The sequence below is a fragment of the Daphnia pulex genome, chromosome 11 (assembly GCF_021134715.1).
Source record: "Daphnia pulex isolate KAP4 chromosome 11, ASM2113471v1".
NCBI lineage: Eukaryota > Metazoa > Arthropoda > Branchiopoda > Diplostraca > Daphniidae > Daphnia > Daphnia pulex.
The window spans coordinates 3,577,837-3,601,753 of record NC_060027.1 but is presented as its reverse complement, the minus strand read 5'-3'; the positions used below and the strand labels follow the sequence as shown (position 1 = coordinate 3,601,753).

At 38.1% G+C, this 23,917-nt stretch overlaps 3 protein-coding genes across 6 annotated transcripts; 1 reads left to right on the top strand and 2 right to left on the bottom strand.

Annotated features, from left to right (window-relative positions):
* Positions 1 to 3,285: 3,285 nt before the first annotated feature.
* LOC124206990 (protein timeless-like) lies at positions 3,286 to 8,633 on the bottom strand. 2 transcript variants are annotated; one of them, XM_046604225.1, is made up of 9 exons: positions 6,570 to 8,633; positions 6,255 to 6,349; positions 6,119 to 6,183; positions 5,808 to 5,991; positions 5,502 to 5,729; positions 5,253 to 5,445; positions 4,423 to 5,198; positions 4,134 to 4,362; positions 3,286 to 4,066 (listed from the first exon to the last, which is right to left on the bottom strand). In XM_046604225.1, the coding sequence occupies exons 1-9, from the start codon at positions 6,811 to 6,813 to the stop codon at positions 3,672 to 3,674; spliced, it is 2,409 nt and encodes an 802-aa protein (XP_046460181.1). In that variant the 5' UTR covers positions 6,814 to 8,633; the 3' UTR covers positions 3,286 to 3,671. The 2 variants fall into 2 exon arrangements, with proteins under 2 accessions (XP_046460181.1, XP_046460179.1); XM_046604223.1 differs by having other exon boundaries at positions 3,287 to 4,066; positions 5,502 to 5,735.
* LOC124206992 (aldo-keto reductase family 1 member A1-like) lies at positions 8,381 to 23,798 on the top strand. 3 transcript variants are annotated; one of them, XM_046604228.1, is made up of 7 exons: positions 8,381 to 8,507; positions 8,607 to 8,774; positions 22,577 to 22,780; positions 22,843 to 23,090; positions 23,166 to 23,328; positions 23,412 to 23,503; positions 23,578 to 23,798. In XM_046604228.1, the coding sequence occupies exons 1-7, from the start codon at positions 8,430 to 8,432 to the stop codon at positions 23,618 to 23,620; spliced, it is 996 nt and encodes a 331-aa protein (XP_046460184.1). In that variant the 5' UTR covers positions 8,381 to 8,429; the 3' UTR covers positions 23,621 to 23,798. The 3 variants fall into 3 exon arrangements, with proteins under 3 accessions (XP_046460184.1, XP_046460183.1, XP_046460185.1); XM_046604227.1 differs by lacking the exons at positions 22,577 to 22,780; positions 22,843 to 23,090 and adding exons at positions 8,850 to 9,053; positions 9,117 to 9,364; XM_046604229.1 differs by lacking the exons at positions 22,577 to 22,780; positions 22,843 to 23,090; positions 23,166 to 23,328; positions 23,412 to 23,503; positions 23,578 to 23,798 and adding exons at positions 8,850 to 9,053; positions 9,117 to 9,364; positions 9,438 to 9,609.
* On the bottom strand, positions 15,943 to 20,539 carry LOC124206989 (protein timeless-like). Its single transcript, XM_046604222.1, has 12 exons — positions 19,921 to 20,539; positions 19,620 to 19,714; positions 19,486 to 19,550; positions 19,229 to 19,412; positions 18,939 to 19,166; positions 18,714 to 18,860; positions 18,582 to 18,640; positions 18,403 to 18,518; positions 17,581 to 18,338; positions 17,298 to 17,511; positions 16,801 to 17,214; positions 15,943 to 16,732 (listed from the first exon to the last, which is right to left on the bottom strand). Exons 1-12 carry the CDS (start codon positions 20,018 to 20,020, stop codon positions 16,551 to 16,553), a joined length of 2,562 nt encoding a protein of 853 aa, XP_046460178.1. The 5' UTR covers positions 20,021 to 20,539; the 3' UTR covers positions 15,943 to 16,550.
* Positions 23,799 to 23,917: the final 119 nt, after the last annotated feature.

Here is a 23,917-nt window from a genome sequence, read left to right as displayed (position 1 = left end):
TCTGTCAGGCTCTGTCGTGACTAGATTATACGAAGCGAGCGCTATTCGTCCATCATTTCCTTTTCTTCCGTTATCAAATTTCTCGATCAAAATTGAATTTTTTTGGGCTTGAGAATCTAATGCGGAAAGAACCTCATCAGTAAAAAGGGGGAACATCCTACATCCGGTCTCCCAAGTAAAACTTAAATACTCAATACACGTAAAAATAAGCCGTAAAATTTTACGATACAAAAAGGAAAGGCGTTTCGAGTGGTGTCCGATTTTGTTACACGCTCTTACTTCATTTGCTACGCACCTGGGCTTAATTAGACCACTTTGAATTACCGAGTGAACGGTTATGGACAAATGGTAGGTATGCAATCACACGACTCTGAGAAGTCAACGGCTCAGACAAGTTAAGGGTTAGGGGTTATGAAGAATAGACATAGAAGTCATACAGGTTATACACAAACGCTCAAGGAATCAAAGACGGTACGGAAACATTAACTTTATTGTAATATTTTTAGAATAATTCTATCCCTGTGGCGACGCAATACGAATTTGCTCCCCCTCGATTGGTGAATCTTGTTAGTCGAGTCGAGTATGAGGATGCCATCCAAAAAACAAATTAAGAAGCTACATAGTTAGGAATAAAATATACATAGAAAAAGACTACTTAATCAGACTAAAGTAGTGTGCCAACGCGCGCCAAGCAACCGGAACGCTACGCCCCGCTTGCTGCGTTCATTTCCTCTCTAGACTTTAATTTCATCTTCAACGTGCAATTGAATTTCACTTCATCCGTCAGACTACTGCGAATCGAATTGCAAGGGCCGTAACTTTTAAAACATTTCATTCCTAGTTCCAAACTCCAAAGTCCACAAACCTAGCTGACATGCAGATGAAAAACATCGATATTTTTTTATTTAAATCCGTCAAAAATTAGCAGAATTAAAAAGACTACAACACCAATAAACGTGTTTTTTAGAAATGGTGGAGCTAGCAACATCGGCGAACCGAAATACCGCTCCTTGGTGAAAAATTAAAACAACAAAACAATTAAAAAAAATACAAACAAGCGTTTAGGTAGAAACCAGTTTTCCCCGACAGGAAAACACCTCGCAGCGGGTGTACCTTTAATTGGATAAGAGGGGGAGAGGGAGGAATAACCATAATAAGAAATGGCTACATAGAACAACACTAGCGGTCGATTTGGAGAGTGAGTGATTGAAAACGTTGTGGAATGTAAAGAAAAAAACAAACAAAAAAGCATGATGATGATGGGCAAGAAAGCCCACTTTGACCAACAAAAATCCAACCTCAATTAGGAAAAAATCCCTTTGGTGGATGAGGTTAACACTGACATGACCGGACATGACAGAGATGACGGACCTGAAAGCACACCTGTACAAAAATCTATGGTCCTCGATTGGCTCGATATCCTCAATAAACACAAATCTGCTACGGTTGATGCGATCACGATGCGATTAACCTCACTAAAAAGGAAACGAAGAAAAGTGCAGACATTTGGCTGAAGCACGAACGCTCCGCTTGCTGCGTTCATTTCCTCTCTAGACTTTAATTTCATCTTCAACATGCAACTGAATTTCACTTCATCCGTCAGACTACTCCGAATTGAATTGCAACTTGCAAGGGCCGTATAACTTTAAAACCGTTTAAAACACTTCTTTCCTAGATACGCAAAGTCTATAAACCTGGCTGACATGTTTATGGAATACATCGATAATTTTAATTTAAATTTTAAATCCATCAAAAATTGGCAAAAGTAAACATTTAAACACTAAGAAACGTGTGTTTTTTTAAGAAATGGAGGAGCTAGGAACTTCAAAAGAACGAAATACCGAACGATAGGCCTTATAGCCAGGCCTTGACGAAAAAATTTGGATGAAGCACAAACTGATTGACGAGCTTATATTCAAACGGCACTTCAACAATCACAAATCCATTTGCGAACACTAAAAATCTGCTTAATAGACCGTCGTCTGATACGTTTTGAAACAACCGTAAAAGAGAATGTTTTGATAAGACTTCCCACAATAATGTCATTTATAATTTTCAAGTAATCTCCAAACTTTCTTCAATCTCAACTGTACAATAAGCCCGAATATTTGTTGAATACAAACATCTTTTGAGAGTAGTTATGAAATAGTATAAAAGATTTTTTTGTGGGCTTTTCTAAGATTAACGAGGAGGTGAATCAAAATTGTGAAACATACATAGTTTGTTTGTCTATACAAATAATTCCATTTCTGTTTCTTCCAGGAAATCATAATATTAACAATTACAAGCAAGGAAATGTTTTCACACTGCAGAAACTACAATGATAACTACAATGTTAATAATGAAGCACAAAAAAACTAAAATGAAAATTTATAATTTATCATGTTTTCTATCAACAGCATAACTGTTTTTCACATAAACTTTCAATTTTTCCTGCAGGAACAACACTGGGTTGATTTGGTTACAAACAACCTTGTTTCACAATTGAGATTACTAAAAAGAACATTCTGTAGGTATTTACCATTATTTTGTTTTGGCATATACCAACATGATTGCTTTCCAGAGAGATTGTAAACATGAAAATACTAAGGCAATATACATTTAATAATTTCAAATTGTATTTTTACCTTCAGCTAAATTTTGAAGTGTTTGTAGTCTTCTAACTAGTCTACTTCTAACTATTTTCTCAATTTTGAAACTTATTGAAAGCAGACGACACTTTTTCTTAGAAATCGATAGAAAAAATTATATCGACCTCTAAAATCCAGACCGCTTAAAAACGAACGACAAAAGAAGTTCTCTCGCCCGCGTCCACTGAACGGATCGGGATTAATTTAGTATAAAATTGTAGTAAAATTGTTCTGAACAAGTTACACTAAGCCCTCTACCGCAGTCAATATATAATAGAAAAAAAATTTGTCCGAAACCTCCAGATAATTACTTTTAGATCGAAACCAGATAACCACCACAATGAGATAATCCAGGATCAGGACCCTCTTAGAAGCCAAATGTGGGAATTTAAAAAAATGTAAGAAGCCCGACAGTGGCAAGAGGAGCTTTTATAGAAATAGAATAATGAATAATGAACTCCAAATTAAAATTGGCTCTAGATCCTGCACAATAATTAATAGCTTTTATACAAAATTCTATATTGCATTTTCAAGGTTGGTTATAATACCGTATTGATAACATCCACGTATCCAAGACCACGAAAGCACGAAGTCGTGAATGAGTTTTTTTGTCATCAGTTTTTAACTGCACATAGAATGTTTCACCTTTTCATAGCGAGGATTACACTTTTCAGTGTGCATTTATATTTCGGCTATTCGACAGCTGGAGAAAATGATTAAGTAGTAAATTGATAGACAGTGGCATCACTGTATATGAAAATGTATAGCTTATATATAGCCATTAGCCACAAACACAGTCACAGATACAACAGAAGATTTTGGACGCCAACACAGTTTTATGATGAACTTATTTAGTATTCTGTTGACAGATATTTGCTATATAATCTGATGGAAATAAGACTACTATATATACAACCATAATCACCACAAAGTTTTGCTTCTTTCAAAAATATATCTTCTATCGGCATAGTATTATATTGAATCAACAACTTTTGCCTTAACGCGATACTTTTTACTTTTTCGAAAGTATTGTAGATTACTTCAAGGTGGGCAGGGATTATTTCTCTGCTGCTCAGTTGTGTTGTTGATGACGAGGGAAAGATCAAAATCCACCATTGTTTGCTCAATGGGACTGAAAATGAGAGCTACTCTAAACACAGTGTCTGGAGACCAATTGTAAGGAATACAAGGATAAAACCCCTGGTCATGAAAGGCCGATGGCAGAAGACCTAACTGCTGCAAAAGACAAACGAAAATTTCCGAGCGGAGAGCGGATGCCTCATCTTCGGTCCACGGAACTATAGGACAAGATATTTTCTTTCTGCGACTCAGACAAGCAATGGGATTACAGAAATTCTGGCCATCATAAGTACCCAGTTGAGCTGAGCAAGTCGTCAATAAAGAATATTGAATCCAGTCCAGCTGTCTCTGGAATCCTTGATAAATAATAAAAAATAATTGGTTGAAAAAATATAAGTTAAGATGTGTTTAAAAAAAATAAACCTGAATTCTTCAGTTGAACGAGGAGTGTTTCAATATTTGTTCGTGGTTGACGAAAGACGGGATAGGGATTACTAGCGACATGATGAGGCTCCGCTGATGATGATGGGTTCACTTGGTCTGACTCTGACAATCTACTCGTTGCGCCCGTCCTCTGATGACCGCGACTCAATTGATTACGTATAAACGTCTGCACCACACATTGAATCATGCTATGCCATGTTTCGCAAATCTAAATAAGTTAGAACAAAATTAAGGGAAACTAAAAAGCAAGGGTTTTTAAAAAACTTACTTTAAATTGTTCCTCACATATTTTGACGAATGGACGCACAATAACTGGGTCTAACAAAAGGTCAATTCTACCGAGATCACCATTGACATGATGCAAAAACTGAAAAATGGAATGATTAACGACAATGTCATTGGTTCTAAAATCACTAAGAGCGATCGCGTATTTAGCCACGATCGTGGGAGTGCAGAACTGTTTCAGATGTTCTTTTAAATCAACACTACGCCCACCGTATGCCGGAACACCAGCGGCTCGCTCAAGGGTAACCAGTAGAAGGTGATTTGATGCAATTACATCACGGAGGTACTGTCGATTCTGAACGTTGGGATTATATTGCCGCAAGAGTACTAAAAAAGCTCGGTGGAGATCCTTCATTACTGGCAAGAAACTGTGAAGTTGACGAATGTACGTTTCACAACCTTGCGAATCATCGCTCTCAACTTGCTGACTTGTCCAACAGACACCTTTGGAATACATCTCCAAGACCTGCAAAAATTGTCGGATGGCCGTGACACCTCGATGCAATCGACGTACAGAGGATTCTAGGTTCACTTCACGGAAATAGTTTTTGTCCAAAATTTCGGTTTCATGAATGACTCCCCATGTTAAGTAAGATAGAATTTCAATATTCATCACATCTTTGACGTGATTTATGTCCAGTTTCAGAAGTGGTGCGAAACCACCAAAATAGGTGATGAGCCAGAAAAATTGGGCTTCATCAATTGGCAAGTCGTGTTGAAGCAATTGGTCATGTAAGGTGCCTACAAGTGTGTTGTAACCTACAGAAATAGGTGTTAAATGGCAACATATTTTTAAAAAATTACATCGCTTGCCTTTTGGCATAAAATCCATGACAAATATTTCTAGACGCTTGGAAACAGCGTCGTCGTCGTCTTCCTCGAATAATACAGAGATAACGCTATCCATCACAGTGCGGCCGGCGCCTAATCGGTTACGTATAGTTTCGGCAGATCGACATTTAAAAAGGACAGCGATCACCTGTGTGATTGTCCCCACCAATTCTTCCTAAGTAACACCCAAACTTTAATACGAGTTGCTGAAAACAAACTGAGCGACGTTACCCTCTGTGGGCAGACTAATAAATTCAGGAGAAGCGGTCCCAATCCTTGAGCAAGGAGGTTACACACAATTTGACTTTGCTGCGAGTTGTCCGACGTGTGATCAATGACACTCCGAGGGGATGACAGCAACATGTGCGGAGGGCGTACCGACGGGCGTTCCGGAATGTGCAGAATGTTTCGAAGCAGTGTCAAGCATAAATTTATGGACTCTGTTTTTTCCGGCGTTAACTGTTTCTACGGAATACCAAAAATTCATTAGACAAATACTGTTAGACTGAATAACATTATTATAACATGTTGAAATACATGTTCCAAAAGAATCTCGACATGAGCGATAATAGCTCTAGTGCTCCTGGCGTCGAGGAAGGATTCTTTGGCCCTGTAAAGAAGTTGCCTCAACTGACAGATAATATCCGATGCATGGATTCTTTGACTGGGTGTTTCTATGAAAGTGAGGCAGCGAATAGGCGTAGTTATGCCAACCAAGAGTCTTAAGTAAAAAAAAAAAAAAAAAAATTAATAGGTACACAAATCTTTACTAAAATCTAATTTCCCAAAAGCGAGACGGAAACCGGAACCGTATATATGAAGTCGCTATATAATAATCGTTTGCTTACTTGACTGCTGAACGAAACATTGCAGGTTCTTTTCTATAGCAACATATCAGCATAGGCTTCAGGTCCTGCAGCAGTAAATAACAAAAAAAAGTAAGGCTACTTCTTGTTTGAATTAATTGAAAATATTGGTCATTACCTTATTGATAATGTCGACGAAGCCAAGACCAAGCCGACGTGAATGATTTTTGGGATCATCGGATTGCAACTGCGTTACAAGATCTTCGAGGTTGGCTAGTCAAGTTTTAAGAACAAATTATATGCGTTCCGTGAAAAATTACAGTGGCTTAACGGTCAAGTGGAATAGTAAAACGAGAGATTTGTACTCAAAGAATTCACTTTATGACTTAACTTGACTTAACTATTTCTTTATGTGATAAACTAATGTTGACTAAAATAATTTCTATTTTGTGATTGAAGAATTGACAAATCTACTACATTAAAAGTGACTCACTCGTGCATTGGTCGTTGGTGTAGTATTGGTTGTTGTATGATGTCCCCAAGGGAATGAGGACGTAAGATGGAGCGCCTCCATTTGAGAACATCCAATCCATGTTGAAAATGGATGAGAAACAAGCAAAAATAGAAATTTTCTTTGAAATTACGAATCTCCACAACTGAGCGTTGAGAAAATTTGAAGCTGAATTCAGGGCTGTCTCAAAGAGAAGAGTGATGCTTTGGTACTGGATGTATTCCATTTTATACACTAGCCATACGTCACACGAAAATGTTCTCTAATGAAAATGACTACACATGTTTTTATTTTATCAAATTCTTCCAGGCTTATAGCTGGATATTTACTGCTTTAATCATATTTGAACGCTAGCAAATATAGTTTTAAAAAGCAACCGATGGCACTGTCGTGACTAGATTATACGAAGCGAGCGCTATTCGCTAATCAGTTTCCCTTTCCGTTATTTAATTTCTTGTTCAAAATTAAATTTTTTGGCTTAGAACCTAAGGTGGGCCTCCATCAGTGAAGGGATGAAAGTTCCTACATCCTCTTTTAGAACTAATAGTTAAATACTTAATGCAAGATTCAAGTGATCAACAGAATCCGTAAGATTGTACAGTAAAAGAAAAGGTGTTTGCAACGCTCGTCTTTCATTGACTGCGCACTGGGCCTTGATTGGACCGACAATATCGGCTATGGCCAACAAGTCGAGTTCCTTATTAGCTGTAACACTCGGCGTTTACAGGTTGCGTAAAATTCGAAATGCACACGCATCATTTTAAATAGGAATCAAGAGGACAACTTTAAGTCCACAGAGAATTATTTCACATAAATAATAGCCTCAGCGTTTAATGCAGATTCGTGTTGTTCTTAAAAAAGGAGAGCGAGAATCAGTTAAAATATTTTGTTAAATTACCATAAAAGGTAAGAACGGAAGAAATATAACACAGAAGATTTGTGTCGAAGACTTGCTGTTTTGATCTCCATCTAACTCGCTGGATCCGGCATCCGATTTTGTAGGAGGAAAAAAGAGCGTCTTCTTTCGGTAAATAAAATTACACAACTCAATCGTACGTCAAGAAGGACGCAAAAATTTGCACTTCCTCACCGTGGTATAAATTTTAATAATCCAATTACTTAAAAAAAATTTAACTTTTCTTCTTGACTAAGAGGATAGGCCTACTATCAATAAAAATTAAAGAAGCAACAGATAAATATATACAAGAAGTCAGAATACGAAAGTTAATAAAACTAGTGCGCTAAGCAACCGGAACATACGCTCCGCTTGCTGAGTTCATTTCCTCTCTAGACTTTAATTTCATCTTCAACGTGCAATTGAATCTCACTTCATCCGTCAGACTACTCCGAATTGAATTGCAAGGGCCGTAATTTTTCCTTCCAAGGTATACGCAAACTCTATTAACCTGGCTGACATGTTGATGGAAAACACCGCGATAAATTTTTATTTGACTCAACTCAAATTAGAAATGACTTAAAGAAATGGTGCAGCTAGAAACATCGGCAGACCGAAATACCGTTACGCCTTGGCGATGAATAATCAAGCTCCAAGAATGTGTTTGTGGGTACGCAAATATAGAAGTAATTCAACAACAAAAGAAGCGTCTTAGCAAGAAACCAGTTATTCCGGATAGGAAAACACCTCCCAGCGGGTGTGTACTCTTGATTGGATAAGGGGGAAGGGGGAGAAAAAACCATAAGAAATGGATATTGAGGTTAGAATAACACTAGAAAGTGTGTTTTTTTTCTTCTTCAAACTTTCTACAAGGAAGAGTCCGCTAACTGAAACGAAGATGAAATTGAGACTTGACGAGTCTTCTCATTCACTGGCGAGTTGTCACGATGGATAACAGCCATCATCTTTACCTGAACCTCTTCAACGGCCAACTAATCCCAAGGATTGGATTGGGAATTTGGCAGGTAAACCCTCCACAGGAAATTTGTTTTCATTTTGATTCGTGTTATTGTTTTGACCACAGGTGTACAACAACAACTACCAACTATCTTTTTGGTTAACAGTGTACCCCAGACGAAGTCAAGGAAGCCGTTAACGCCGCTTTGGAAACTGGATATCGGCACATCGATACGGCTTACTTGTATCAAAACGAGGCGGCAATCGGAGAAGTTATTCAAGAATGGATCAATAGCGGAAAGCTTAAGCGCGAAGAGTTGTTCATAACAACAAAAGTAAGTCGAAGAATGTTTTCTCAAATGAATGAAAGTGCTCTTAAGTAACTAACTTTCTGCGTCTGACGATGATAGTTGCCATTTACTGGCAACAAACCGGAAAAAGTGGAGCATTTTTTGAAACTTTCCCTGGAAAACCTGAAGTTAGACTACGTGGATCTCTACTTAATTCATTTCCCCATCGGGTTCCGAGGAGAAGACGACCACGATCTCTTCCCGAGGGATGAAAACGGCCGATTAATTCTGGACTTTGATTCCAATATGATTACTCTTTGGAAAGTAAATTCACAGATTAATGACCAAATTCAGCCGTTGGCGCGATAATTTGAACACTTTCCACAGGCGATGGAAACGCAAGTGGAAGCTGGGCGCGCAAAGGCCATCGGCCTGTCCAACTTTAACAGTCATCAAATCGAAAGGATCGTCCAAACTTCGCGGATTAAACCGGCCAATCTACAAGTCGAGATGCACGCCTATTTCCAGCAGAAGCGATTGAGGGCTTACTGTAAAAAACACGACATCGTCGTTTGTGCTTACGGGCCACTTGGATCCAAAGGCAGGGTTGATTTTAGCGCTCGATTTGGAGTACCGTAAGTGATGAAACCGGTTGAAAACGTTGATGGAATGTAAAAAAATAAAACACCCTTTTATCTAATTGAAAAGAAAGCTTCAAGTCCCAGATGTTCTCGACGATCCGGTAGTGGCGGAAATTGCCAACGCCCACATGAAAACATCTGCCCAAGTTCTTTTGCGTCACTTGATCCAACTGAATGTTGTCGTCATTCCCAAAAGCGTCTCCCAGTCGAGGATTCGTGAAAATTACGAGGTACGCTAGTCAATGCGTCAATTTTCCAAACTCAGTCAGTTGGACAAAAACAACCGTACTTTCATCTTTGACGAGTACGACGGGTAAGTCAAGATTGATTTTAATTAAAAAAAAAAAAAAAAAATTACAGTAATGATTTTGTTATGAACAGTGGGGGAAAAAACTACTTTTACGGAGGTTTTCCATTCACGTTTTTCACAATTGATGACGCAACCGATTGAAGGACTTTACGCGACAACCGCATCCTGTCGCCCTGCCGAAATATTTAATAGAGATTTCTTCTCCTACCTGAAGTCCAGTTGTGAATTGTGAAGAAGTGTAGGAACCTTTTCGGGGTAGAAGGTCACCAATACGCCTGTTTCCTTCATCTCGACGATACGCGTTTTGTAGATAGTACCAAATTCCAGTTCTTTTTCTTGTTTCAGAAATTGTTCGATCATTTCCTTGGCTTCGTCCATCGCTGATTAATTGGGTGATCGATGATTAGGTGATCGAAAACGTCAAGTCGACGAGATGAGGTAATCTGTCGGACAAAGGAACCAGTTGTATTATTTGAAAATTCGGAAAAATTAATGTGATAAAGGGGTTTAAACCTGAACTCATGTTTCAGCAGTTAATTTTTTAAGGTTTGAACCAACCATACCAACAAATTTGGGTCGTTTGTGGGCTTCAATTTTCTATTTTTCGGAAAGTGGCCAGATATATCTTTGATACAGGAAAAGGCTACACATCTCTGAGAAAAAGCTGATAGTCTTTTCCATGATGATCCTGAAGCAGGCAACCACCCAAACAACCAGAATTTAAACATGTTTTGAAACAACCGTAAAAGAGAATGTTTTGATAAAAGACTGTAGGACAATAATGTCAACTAAGGATGTTCACGTAATCTGAAAACTTTGTGTTCAGCTTCAATCCTAACTGTTTTTAATAAGTTATTAATTTACTTCTATGTCTTATTACTCCTGATTCTTAGCAAGGAAATTCCAAGGAATAAGATTATCGACACGTCTACACTATATACATACAACACACGTACACAGTGTCAGCAAATCACTAGATTTACAAGATTCGAATTTTTGTTTTCTCTGTTTTAATCTTTCAACCGACAAACAAATCAGTTATTAAATAGAAACAGAGCTTTTTTGTCTTTTGTCTTTTCCAACATTAACGAGGAGAGCAGAGAAAAGCAAAACAAAAGCAGACGACATTTTCTTAGAAATCGAACCACACAAAAACAAAAGCGGTTTTCTGACTTTTTTCTCGCCCTCGATTGACATCCACTGAACGGATCGGGAATACTTTGGTTGTAATTCGTCTGAACAAGTTCCCCTAATAAGCCATAAGCCCCCTACCACTGTCATAAAAGAAAAAAAATTGCACGAAACTTGCACAACCTCTTAATTTTTATGCGGTTGGGAAAAGAACTTTAGGAAATTGCTGTGACGGAATTCAACAAAAGATATATATCACTGAAAAGAAACCGCAATCTTCTTATGTCATTCAATGGCTCATTCTTCGTCTTCCCTCGCAGAGAACTCCGTCAAAAAATCCCAACGCATTCACACCATTGGCCACATCACTAATAGCAGCGTCTTCAATTTCCGGTGTCCAGATTTCTCCAAGTTCCGCTGATTTCTCCATCCACTCCCAGACATTTAAGGGAACCTCTGACAAAGAAGCGAGTATTTCATCTTGTTTTTGATACTTCTCCGCACTTATTTGAAGTATATCTTGATGGGAACCTGAAATTTAAAATTTAAATATTTGTTATGAAAAAAGTTATCTGTATTAAACTAACCACCTGATGAAATATCAAAGAGAGAACCAGCAACACGATTATTAAGTTCAGACTTGCAGACGCAAGCGAGGTCGAAATCGATATTTTGTTGGTCAATATTTCCAAAAACGAGAGCGACTTTATAGACGGTGTCAGCAGACCACTCACGAGGGATACAAGGATAGACGGAATCGCAAGAAGTAGGTGGAATAAGACCAATTTGAAACATAAGGAAGTGAAATAGGTCCGAATTTAGGGCGGAAGATTCTTCTTCCGTCCACGGGATTATCGGCAACGGCATATTAGTTTTGAGACTAAGACTGGCAATAGGGTTGCAAAATTCTTGGCCGACATAAGTACCCAAACGAGCTGAACAGGCAGCTAATAAAGACGATTGAATCCAAAGAAGCTGTTTCTGGAATCCTGTGGAAAAATGCAAGAAAAATGTTAAATAATAGTTTTTATTTTTTTTTTAATATATAAAAAAAAAACCTGAATTTTTCAGCTTATTAACAACAGACTGCGTATCAGTACGAAGTACGTTAAATGAAGGATTATAATTGTCAGGAGTATGTTTGGCTTTCGTCAGAGTCAAGTTCTCTTCATCAGCCAATCCATTAGTCGTAGTATTCCAGGGATAAGACTCCATACTGTAATTGCCACTCCGATGGTTATTCCAAAATGTCTGCAAGACACATTCTATCAGAGTGTGCCAACCGTCGCAAATCTAAAAATCAATCAAAAACTTTAGCTTTAAGTTTTACTTTAGCTCAACTTTAATTATTAAAAAATTTATTTGTTAAAGGTGAAAAACTTACGCAGAATTCTTCCTCCCAAATTTTGACAAATGGACGCAAAATAACAGGATGTAATAAAAGATCAGTTTTGCCTAGATCGTTTTTAACATGAAGCAAAATTGTGAAGATAGACTCGTTGATGAAAGGCCCATTTGTCCTAAAATCTGTTAGTGCGCTTCCATATCGAGCCAAAATTGTTGTTGTGCAAAATTGACTCAGATGCTCAGTCATATCAAAACGTGGGACGCTAGCAGGGAACTCATCGGCTTGCTTAAGTGTAGTCAAAAGAAGGTGGTTTCCTGTGATGATGTCACACAGAAGTCGTCTACAGTGAAACTTTGGATTGAACTGACGCAGTAGGAGCACGAACAGTTGACGGAGGTCTCTCATTGCGTGAAGATAACCACGTAGTAGATAAGACCATCGTTGATATTCGTGAGAAGACCCAGGTCCACTTATGTTTACCCGTGTGCTGTCGAGACGAGAGTACACCTGAAATGCTTGTAAATATTCGCGGATGGCTCTAACACATCGATGTATCCGACGCGGATTCGCATCCATTGAACGTTGCAATGTGTTTTTGTCCAATCTTCCTATTTCACATACAGCCTCCCATGTTAGGTGACACAAAATATCAATATGTAGCACGTTCCTTATGCTTTCAAAGGCAGACTTGAGGATTGAAGCAAAACCTAAAAAATAGGCGATGAGCCAAAAAAATTGGGGTTTGCCCAATGGAAGATTTTTGTCCCTAAGTAACTGCAGATGAAGAATGCCTACAACTACGTTGTAACCTGTAGGTTAAAAATAAAGAAAATTTACTATCTTTGATGTTTTAAACTATAATTGATAATTTCTTATAATTACCGTCTAACATAAAATCAACCACAAATTGATCCAAAAATTTTGATACGTCGTTTGTCGTACTATTCTCGCCAACCTACAAAAGATGACACTCAATGTAGATATCGCGGAACTGTTATTAGATATTACCTACCTTATCAGACGAGTTGTTGCTTGCATAATTCTCCGATCCTGAGGATATGGTTTCCATTCGTATTATCAATCTGTTCTGTATGTTCTCTACCGGTTGGTCTTTAAAAATAACGGAAATAATCTGCGTGATAACTGCTGCCCATTCTTCCTACGTTAATTATACTCAAATTTAAGAGAAAGTAAGTATTATCTAGAGACAGGAAACGACACTGGGTGTCGGCATTCTAGATTTTTCTTGCGAGGTAAATACATTTTTATATGAAGTGGGTATTCAAACTATTACTCACCCTTTGTGGACAAGCCAGTAATTTTAATAGGAATCCGTCAAATTTCTGCGAAAAGAGGTTGCACACCAGTTGATCTTGTTGTGCCCCAGGTGGGCGCTCGGGAGCGTGTAATACATTTCGAAACAGTACCAATGCAAATGTAATAAATATTGTTTCTTCGGATGATAATATTTGCTGGAATTAAAAAAAATAATAGTTATAAAATACGCCGCGATAAACCGCATTAAATCCTACAATAAGATAGAGTCGAAAATACTTCTTCCAAAAGAAGCTCGAGATGACGCATAAGAGCTTGAATGACACTCAAATCAAGAAAGGCTTCTTTGGACTTGTACAATAACTGAGTCAATTCGTAAATGACGTTTGGTGATTTTCCGTTTGCATGGTTGATTGTCTCTTCGAAAACAAGACACTCGATGGGTGTCGATATTTCAGCAAGTAGCCTAAAATAGCAAGAAAACGAGAAATAAAAATCACAATAAAAAGCATAATTAGATATATTGCTACGCAAATTATTACGATTATTACGTAATAACAGAAGTTTTCATCGATATATGCCACTTCTCGTAGAATCACAAATTATTTTCATGCGAATATTACTGTAAAACAATGTTGGCAATAGTCACCCACTTTTAGAATCAGTCTTGGCGAGTTTTAGTAATTTCAAATTTGAACCCTCATAAACCAAAACAGACATCATTGCAATAGCCGGCAAATAGCTTATTACCTGACTGCTGACCGAAGGATCTTGGGTTCATCATTTTCAGAACTCCAAATTAAAATTGGCTTTAGATCCTGCACAATAAATAATAGCTTTTATACAAAATTCTATATTGCATTTTCAAGGTTGGTTATAATAATACCGTATTGATAACATCCACGTAGCCAAGACCACGTCGTCGTGAATGAGTTTTTTTGTCGTCAGTTTTTAACTGCACAACAAGGTCATCTAGGTAAGCTAATAAAAACATTTCAAAGAAGAATTATTGGAACCAAAATATTTTTTCGCATTTCAACACGATACACTACACTACAGATCAACAGATTAACTTTAAACATTAAAAAATAGCAATACATTTAATCATTTCAAATTGAATTTTAGTTTTGCCTTTAGCTGAATTGCGAATGTCATCATTTCGTTTTGTTTCTTATATTACATTATCTAATTTTTTTTAAATAAACAAAACAAAAGCAGGCGACACTTTTTACTCTATAACTAGCTATTGTGAGTTTGAGGTATCAAAATTCAAAACAAAACAAAATCGAACCCTCCCCTAAATTCAAACCGCAAAATTATGAACGCGGTTCTTTCGCCCGCGCTTGACAAGTTGACTTCCGCTGAATGCAATGGACTGGATTACTTTAGTTGAACCACTACAATAAGACCCTCCAAATTTGTTTTATAAAAAGAGCTATACTCACATAAACCATGGGTACTGATGTAATATTGGCTGTTGTAACGTATCCCCAACGGAATAAGAACCATAGATGGGGCGCCTCCAGTTGATGACATCCAATCCATCTTCAAAGAAATGAAAACAACCTTTTGAAATTTCAATGGTAGCTACTAGATATAATTACCTTGCAGTTGTCGATTTGTTGTAGCAGATAGATAAAATAAGGAACCAGTTCTTCTTCAGATTTACAAAGAAAGAATCACTACTGACTAATCGAGGCGAGCGACTTTATAACACTGGCAATTCTCTGGCAGGTATGTACGCTAAATATATAGGCATCACAGGCTACAGCAAGTTGCATAAGAAAAATTTTCAAAGTGAATTGCTTTACTCACAATTAGATTTTAAAAAATCACAGAAGATAATATATAAAGCCTATAGAGCTCTGGCTCTGACGAAGTGAGTCTGTAACACTATTTGAGATTCCAGCTAATATTGCTAATAAGCAACTGACGGATCGAGTTATGTCGTAACGGTAGTCCCCATTACCGAGCATCCACCAGTTGTTTATTTTTCTTTGGCTCATATATAATGAAATCTTAGATCGAGCCAAATGCCAAATAACCAGATGCAGAACCTTCCTTCCTCTGATAAATGGCCATATAGATATTTTGAACGCCATTATTTACATCCTGATTAAAGATAATAAAATAAAATGATTGTTTCGTTACATATAATACTTTCTGAAAACAGTTGCTTTATGCTTTCAGTATTGTCCACGGCTCCATAACTCAATAGACGTGCTTGCCGTGCCCGATGGCGGCCTCCCTTTAACATCCTCTTTATCCTTTGCCTTACGCCCCTAGCTAAATGCAGGATTACATCAGCTGGAGGGACTTTACTTATTGGGTTGTGCTGCTGTTCTCGGTTGGTTCGATTATCCTTACTGCACTTCTGTGTTGACAATCGAAACAAATGTGACAGTGACAGTAAACTACTTAACTTTAATTCTTAATGTATGCAGTATGCTAACAGCTTTTGTAGGAGTACATACTTAAAACCTTGCTTTCAACGTACCAACACAGTTATGAAATAGTACAAACGCAGTAGTATTTTCTAACAACAATTAAAATTGAGTACACAACAGCAAATGCGAAACACACGGCACGTATCACAGAAAGTATTTGCTGACAAAATATAAGGAGATCGACGGTGGTAACAGGTGGGCACAGATGGAGGCCAAAGAAGCTTCGACAGAAATAGAATAAGGCGCTTACAATGTTCTTAATTTTTATGCGAGCGGGAAACGGAAAAAGTTCAAGAAATTCTGAAATTTCATAAGTAACTAAACTTTAATAAAGAGATCCTTAAACAGGAAACGGAAACTTCTTATGTCATATAATGTGAGACTCTATGACCCTATGCAAGTGCATTTTGAAACCTTCGCGAATTTTGGAAAAAATGTCGGGAATGCTAATGCTATCTTGCTGTGAATAGACACTTTCTTGGTCGAAGTGAAAGTGCACATAACCAGCTGTCGACTAGGCTGGAGACTAAATTGTGTAAAACCAACGCAACGAAATTTAAGAGAGCCGCTCAGGATTGAGGGAGGGTAACCTAACCTTCTGCCCACCCTGGTTTTTCCCACCTCCCTCTGGTCATAAGAAAATAATAAGGGGGTGCTCCTACTGTATTTTCATTCAGAATCGCTAAGCGTAGTTTCATCGGTTTCATCTCCTTTAGGCTTGGATCCTCTGACGCTTGCCTGCTGATCCACTATCCAGTCCAACACTTGGCTGGAAAGGTGCGGTGGCGAAGGAGTACGCGTAAGAAATCCTTCATTTTCAATGTTAACTTGTGTTGCCTGTTGGAGCGAATCTATGTTATAAGAAAATACGTTTTTAATGTTTTTTTGTATTTAATACATGTTTTGTTTTTTAACTAACCGCTCAGGTAATGTGCTGTAGATTTTCTTAAAAGTGAGTGCGGATGGCTCTGCTCAGTCGTGACGTTTTTCACGAGAAAAAGATCAAAATCTACCATTGTTTGGTCAATGGGACCGAAAATTTGAGCGACTTTAAACATAATCTTCGGGGTCCAATTTTGTGGAATGCAAGGATAAAATCCAGCTTCACGAGAGATCGGTAGAAGATCTAATTGCTGTAAAAGGCAAAAGAAACGGTTCGAACGAAGGGCAGTGGCTTCCACTTCCGTCCACGGAACAATAGGGCACGATAGTTTCTTTTTTTGATTTAAACAAGCAATAGGATTGCAGAAATTACGACCATCATAAGTGCCCAAATGAGCTGCACAAGTCTTCAATAAAGACGACTGAATCCAATCCAGTTGCCTGTGGAACCCTTGATAAATAACAAAAGCATAAAAAATAATTTGATTTGAAAAACGAATTCAGTAATACAAGAAAAATAAGGTCGAAAAAAACCTGAATCCCTGAGCTGACAAAGGAGTGTTTCGATGTTGGTTTCAAGTTGTCGAAAAACGGGCAAATGATCGTTTTGCATGGTCTCCGTTGATGTTGGGCTTTCTGGATAGAACAATTCATTCATCGCCCTCGAGTACTGATGATAGAGATTCGGTTGACTACGTTCAAATGTCTGCAGGACACAATGAATCAAGCCATGCCAATCTTTGTCAACCTAATAAAATTTATAAACATATGTATAGGAGAAATGAAAAAATGCGTAATGTTTTCAAATTTAACTGACATGAAATTTTTCCTCTCGGATTTGGCCGAACGGACGCACAATAACCGGGTCCAACAAAAGGTCAATTCTACCGAGATCAACATTGACATGTTGCAAAAAAGTAAAAATGCAGTTGTTCACGACAGGGTCATTGGTTCTAAAATCACTAAGAGCGATTCCGTATTTAGCCACGATCACGGGAGTGCAGAATTGTTTCAAATGTTCTTTCAAATCAAAACAACTCCCACCGTACGCTGGGAACTCGGCAGCTCTGTTGAGGGTTAGCATTAGAAGGTGATTTGTTGTTATTAGATCACGTAGGTACTGTCGATCCTGAAATCTGGGATTAAACTGACGCAAAAGAAGCAAAAAAGATTGACGAAGATCTCTCATTGCCGGCAAGTAACCGTGAAGTAGACGACTCCACTCTTCGAATCCTCGAGACTCGTCGCTGTCAGTATGAGAATAGATTTTCAACATTTGTAGAAATTCTCGGATGGCCGTAACCCCGCGATGCAATCGCCGAACGTTAGATTCCTTGTTTACTAAACGCAGAGTGTTTCCGTCCAACGCTTCCGATTCACGAACAACTCTCCACGTCAAGTAGGAAAGAATTTCAATATCCAAAACCTTTTTGAAGTGCCCTATGTCCAATTTAAGAATTGGTGCAAAACCCAAAAAATACGCAATAACCCAGAAAAATTGTGCCTGATCCATTGGCAAGTCCAAATCGTGTCTTAGTGATTGTTGGTGCAATCCACCAACAAGTGTGTTGTAACCTATCCAAAAGGAATATTAAAAGGCAAATCATTTTTGTTTCAATGGTAAACAATTTTAGCTTGCCTTTTGGCATAAAGTCAACAACAAAGTTTCCCAAAAGTTTGGAAACTTCTTCTGTCAGTTCCAATCGCACCTCAATGCGCCTCTTTTTTTGATGAAATTTGGTTTCTTTCTTGTGTCTAGTAAAAAACAAAATATTAAATTGATAAAAACGTTACATTCGTTCTTTAACGCAATTTTACCTCTTGCTTGATGTTGACGAATTCGATGACGACAAAGTCATGTTCCTAAGTGTGTCGATCTATTTTGAAAAAAAAAAAAACATGACTGTATTAGCTTTGTAAGTTTTTACATCTTTAAATGATAACTTTTACGTTGTCAGACACGACGCTGCTTTTGTCTTCTTCCTCTGATGATTCAGAGATCTCAACCACGGTGCCCAATCGGTTCCGTATGCTTTCGGCGGACCGACCTTTGAAAAGGACCGAGATCACTTGTGTGACAGTCCCCACCCATTCGTCCTGAATTTCACACCCATTTTAATAAGGATGATCGAAAACAAATAGTGCGACTAATGGAACGAATAAACTAATGGTTACCATTTGTGGGCAGTCCAATAATTTTAGGAGAAGCGGACCTAATCCTTGTGCAAAGAGGTTAACAACGATTTGGTTTTGCTGAGAGTTGTATGTCGTGTGATCAATGAAACTCTGAGCCAACAGCATCTGCGGATGACTTGTTGAAGGGCGCTCCGGAATGTGCAGAACATTTCGAAGAAGTGCCAAACAAAAATTTACGGACCGAGTTTCTTCCATCGTTAAAAATGGCTGCGGAAAACCGAAAAGCATTATAAAATATTTGGCCAAATTATAATAACATGTTAAAATACATGTTCCAAAAGAATCTCGACATGAGCGATAATAGCTCTAGTGCTCCTGGCGTCGAGGAAGGATTCTTTGGCCCTGTAAAGAAGTTGCCTAAGTTCACAGATAATAGTTGATGCATGGATTCTTTGACTGGATGTTTCTACAAAAGTGAGGCATCGAATGGGCGTAGTTATACCAACCAACAATCTTAAATTAAGAATAAAAAAACACATTAAAAAGTTGAACAACCTTATTAGCAAAAATCTTATTGCCCACTTACTTAACTGCTGATCGAAAAATTGCAGGTTCATCTTTAAAACAACCAATCAGCATAGGTTTCAGGTCCTGCAACAGTCAAAAGCAAAAATGTAAGGTTGACTGTTGTCTGAATTAATTGGAAATATTGGCCATTACCTTATTAATGATGTCGATGAAGCCAAGACCAAGTCGACGTGAATGATTTTTCGGATCGTCGGCTTGCAACTGCGTTACAAGTTCTTCGAGGTTGGCTAGTTAAGTTTTAAGAAAAAATTACATGCCGTTCAAATGACAAGGCTCGGCTCAACAATTCACAAAACAAGATTCACAGTTCGAAGGCGCTCGACAAATGCCTTCATTGTAATTGGCTTTGTAAGCGATCCAGCGAGGCAGATACTTACAAATAAAATTCACCTAAAATTTTTTAATGCGATTAACTACATGAAAAGTAACTCACTCGAGCATTGGTCGTTGGTGTAGTATTGGTTGTTGTAATATGTCCCCAACGGAATGAGGACGGAAGATGGAGCGCCTCCATTTGAAAACATCCAATCCATGTTGTTATAAGGATGACTGACAAAAATACAAGTTATCTGTACTAGCAAATTACTGCAAAGCTGAGAGCAACCTTCTGCAGCTTTGAATATGATTTTAGCTCTGCCTCAAAGAGAAGAGTGATGCTGTGGTACTCGCTGAGTTGCATTTTTATACACAAGCCTAGATCACCGATCACCCGGGGAAAAAGTTCAAGTTCCTTTTCAACAGTGAAAAGGACTACACATGTTTTCGATTTTTCAACATTTTTCCAGGTTCCGGCGGATATTTACAACTGCATCACATTTGAGCGCCAGCTAAAATGGTTAAAAACAGCATAGAACTCTGTCCGGTTTTGTCGTGACTAGATTACACGAAGTAATCAACGAAGTTCTTCGTTCATCCTTTTCCGTTATTCAATTTCTTGTTTCAAAATTTTTATTTTTTGGTTTAGAACCTAAGGCGGAAAGACCGTCGATCAGTAAACGAATTTAAGTTCCTACATCCTTTTTATACAAGTAATACTGAATACAAGTAAATAGAAGCTGTACAACTTTACTAAAAAAAAAGAGAAGGTGTCCCGGGTGTCCCGTGTCCAACCAGGATATACGACCAACGATGACCAATAGGTCAAGTTCCTTATTAGCTGAAACATTTGCAGACATTTGAAGGTGGCGTAAAATTTTATACAAAAGCAGATCATTGTGAAACAAAAAATAAAGAGATAAAGTAACCGGAGATTTAACTGCATCCTCATTAGTACAAACAACTTTTTTCTCAGCAGTAAATCAAGGCAAAAAGTTCATATTGTCTTCAGGATTTCAATGCAGATTCGAATGTTGTTCGCAAAGAGCGAGAATCACTTAAATATTGCGTTGAACTTTTATCTAACTTGTGTCAAAATTTATCTAAAGACTTGCTTGCTACTTTGATTTCATTCTCCATCCAACTTCCTGGATCCGTCATTCGATTTTGTAGATAGAAAAGAGCGCTTTCCCTCGGTAAATCAACTAACATAATTCAATCGTACGTCTTTCCAATTCTAGAATTTTTCATCCTTCCTTTTGATAAAGTTACGATTCGAAAGGATAAAAAAAACACCTTTTTTTTACTTCTTACCGTGGTGTAAATTAAAGTAATTCGATTCTTTTAAAACAGTTTAAAGTTACCCTTCTTCGGCATTTCAAAGATTCAGAATAATAATTAAAAAAAACGCGAATTTCTGAGTTGACCCTTAAAATATAGATATCGCATTGACCTTAAACTATTAAAGTGTTGAAACTCAAGGTATGTTGTGAAGCGCAAAACATGATATTTTATGAATCTACCAAGACACAAGGATTTTTAATAATTTAAATAATTCTACCAACTACACTTTCTACCTGCGACGACGCAGTATCAATTTTTTTTTCACCCATCGACTGGTGAATCTTGTCAGTAAAGTCAAATTATCGGATGCAATCAATAAAAAATTAAAGAAGCTTGAAAAAAAAAGTAAGAATACGAAAGTTAATAAAAGTAGTGCGCTAAGAAACCGGAACGCTACGCTCCGCTTGCTGCGTTCATTTCCTCTCTAGACTTTAATTTCATCTTCAACGTGCAATTGAATTTCACTTCATCCGTCAGACTACTGAGAATTGAATTACTAGGGCCGTAATTTTTCCGTCCAAGGTATACGCAATTACGCAAACTCTATTAACTTGGCTGACATGCAGATGGAAAACACCGCGATAAATTTTTATTTGACTCCATCAAAAATTGGCACAAGTAAAGATTAAACACCAATAAACGTGTTTTTAGAAATGGTGCAGCTAGAAACATTGGCGGACCGAAATACCGTTACGCCATGGCGATAAATAATCAAGCTCCAAGAATGTGTTTGTGGGTACGCAAATATAGAAGTAATTCAACAACAAAAGAAGCGTCTTAGCAAGAAACCAGTTATTCCGGATAGGAAGACACCTCCCAGCGGGTGTGTACTCTTGATTGGATAAGGGGAGAAGGGGGAGAACTAACCATAAGAAATGGATATTGAGGTTAGAATAACACTAGAAAGTGTGTTTTTTCTTCTTCAAACTTTCTACAAGGAAGAGTCCGCTAACTGAAACGAAGATGAAATTGAGACTTGACGAGTCTCTTCTCATTCACTGGCGAGTTGTCACGATGGATAACAGCCATCATCTTCACCTGAACCTCTTCAACGGCCAACTAATCCCAAGGATTGGATTGGGAACTTGGCAGGTAAAATTCACACGAAATTGGTTTTCATTTGATTCGTGTTATTGTTTTGACCACAGGTGTAAACAGCAACTACCAACTATCTTTTTGGTTAACAGTGTACCCCAGACGAAGTCAAGGAAGCCGTTAACGACGCTCTGGAAGCTGGATATCGGCACATCGATACGGCTTACTTGTATCAAAACGAGGCGGCAATCGGTGAAGTTATTCAAGAATGGATCAATAGCGGGAAGCTTAAGCGCCAAGAGTTATTCATAACAACAAAAGTAAGTCGAAGAATGTTTTCTCAAATGAATGAAAGTGCTCTTAAGTAACTAACTTTCTGCGTCTGACGATGCTAGTTGCCATTTACTGGCAACAAACCGGAAAAAGTGGAGCATTTTCTGAAACTTTCCCTGGAAAACCTGAAGCTAGACTACGTGGATCTCTACTTAATTCATTTCCCCATCGGGTTCCGAGGAGAAGACGACCACGATCTCTTCCCGAGGGATGAAAACGGCCGATTAATTCTGGACTTTGATTCCAATATGATTACTCTTTGGAAAGTAAATTCAGATTAATTGACCAAATACAGCCGTTGGCGCGATCATTTGAACACGTTCTACAGGCGATGGAAACGCAAGTGGAAGCTGGGCGCGCAAAGGCCATCGGCCTGTCCAACTTTAACAGTCACCAAATTGAAAGGATCGTCCAAACTTCGCGGATTAAACCGGCCAATCTACAGGTCGAGATGCACGCCTATTTCCAGCAGAAGCGATTGAGGGCTTACTGTAAAAAACACGACATCGTCGTTTGTGCTTACGGACCACTTGGATCGAAAGGCAGGGTTGATTTAAGCGCTCGATTTGGAGTACCGTAAGTGATGAAACCGGTTGAAAACGTTGATGGAATGTAAAATTAAAACAAACACCCTTTTATCTAATTGAAAAGAAAGCCTCAAGTCCCAGATGTTCTCGACGATCCGGTAGTGGCGGAAATTGCCAACGCCCACATGAAAACATCTGCCCAAGTTCTTTTGCGTCACTTGATCCAACTGAATGTTGTCGTCATTCCCAAAAGCGTCTCCCAGTCGAGGATTCGTGAAAATTACGAGGTACGCTAGTCGATGCAGATGTCAATTTTCAACGTGTCAACACCTGCTACGCTTTCTTTATCGGCGGGTGTGAAACCAATTAGGTATTCGACTTTGTCCTGACGGCCAACGAAATGGAAAAACTCAGCCAGTTGGACAAAAACAACCGAACTTTTATTTTTGACGAGTACGACGGGTAAGTCGAGATTAATTTTAATTGAAACAAAATTTAAATTAATGATTTTGTTATGAACGGTGGGGGGAAAAAAGAGTGCCAGATCATCCGGAATACCCGTTCATCATTCCATATTAGTCACCTGTTCGTCCCGCCTATTACGGAGAACTTAATTGATGGATAGATGAAAAGTCAATACTAACCCGGTGAGACGTGAAATTGATTATATTGAATCGCAGTTGATACGAATGGTACATTTTCAAATCATTTTAAAGAATACATTCTATATCTTTAAAATAAAAGTTTGTCTTTTAAACTTGACTTGAATCGTGTCAGTCGTCTTAATAAATCCTTAAACATCCTCAAAAATGAAAAAAAAAAAAAAATGTCTAAAGTTGCATTTGAGCAATGATCTGATAATGACAGTTCATTTAT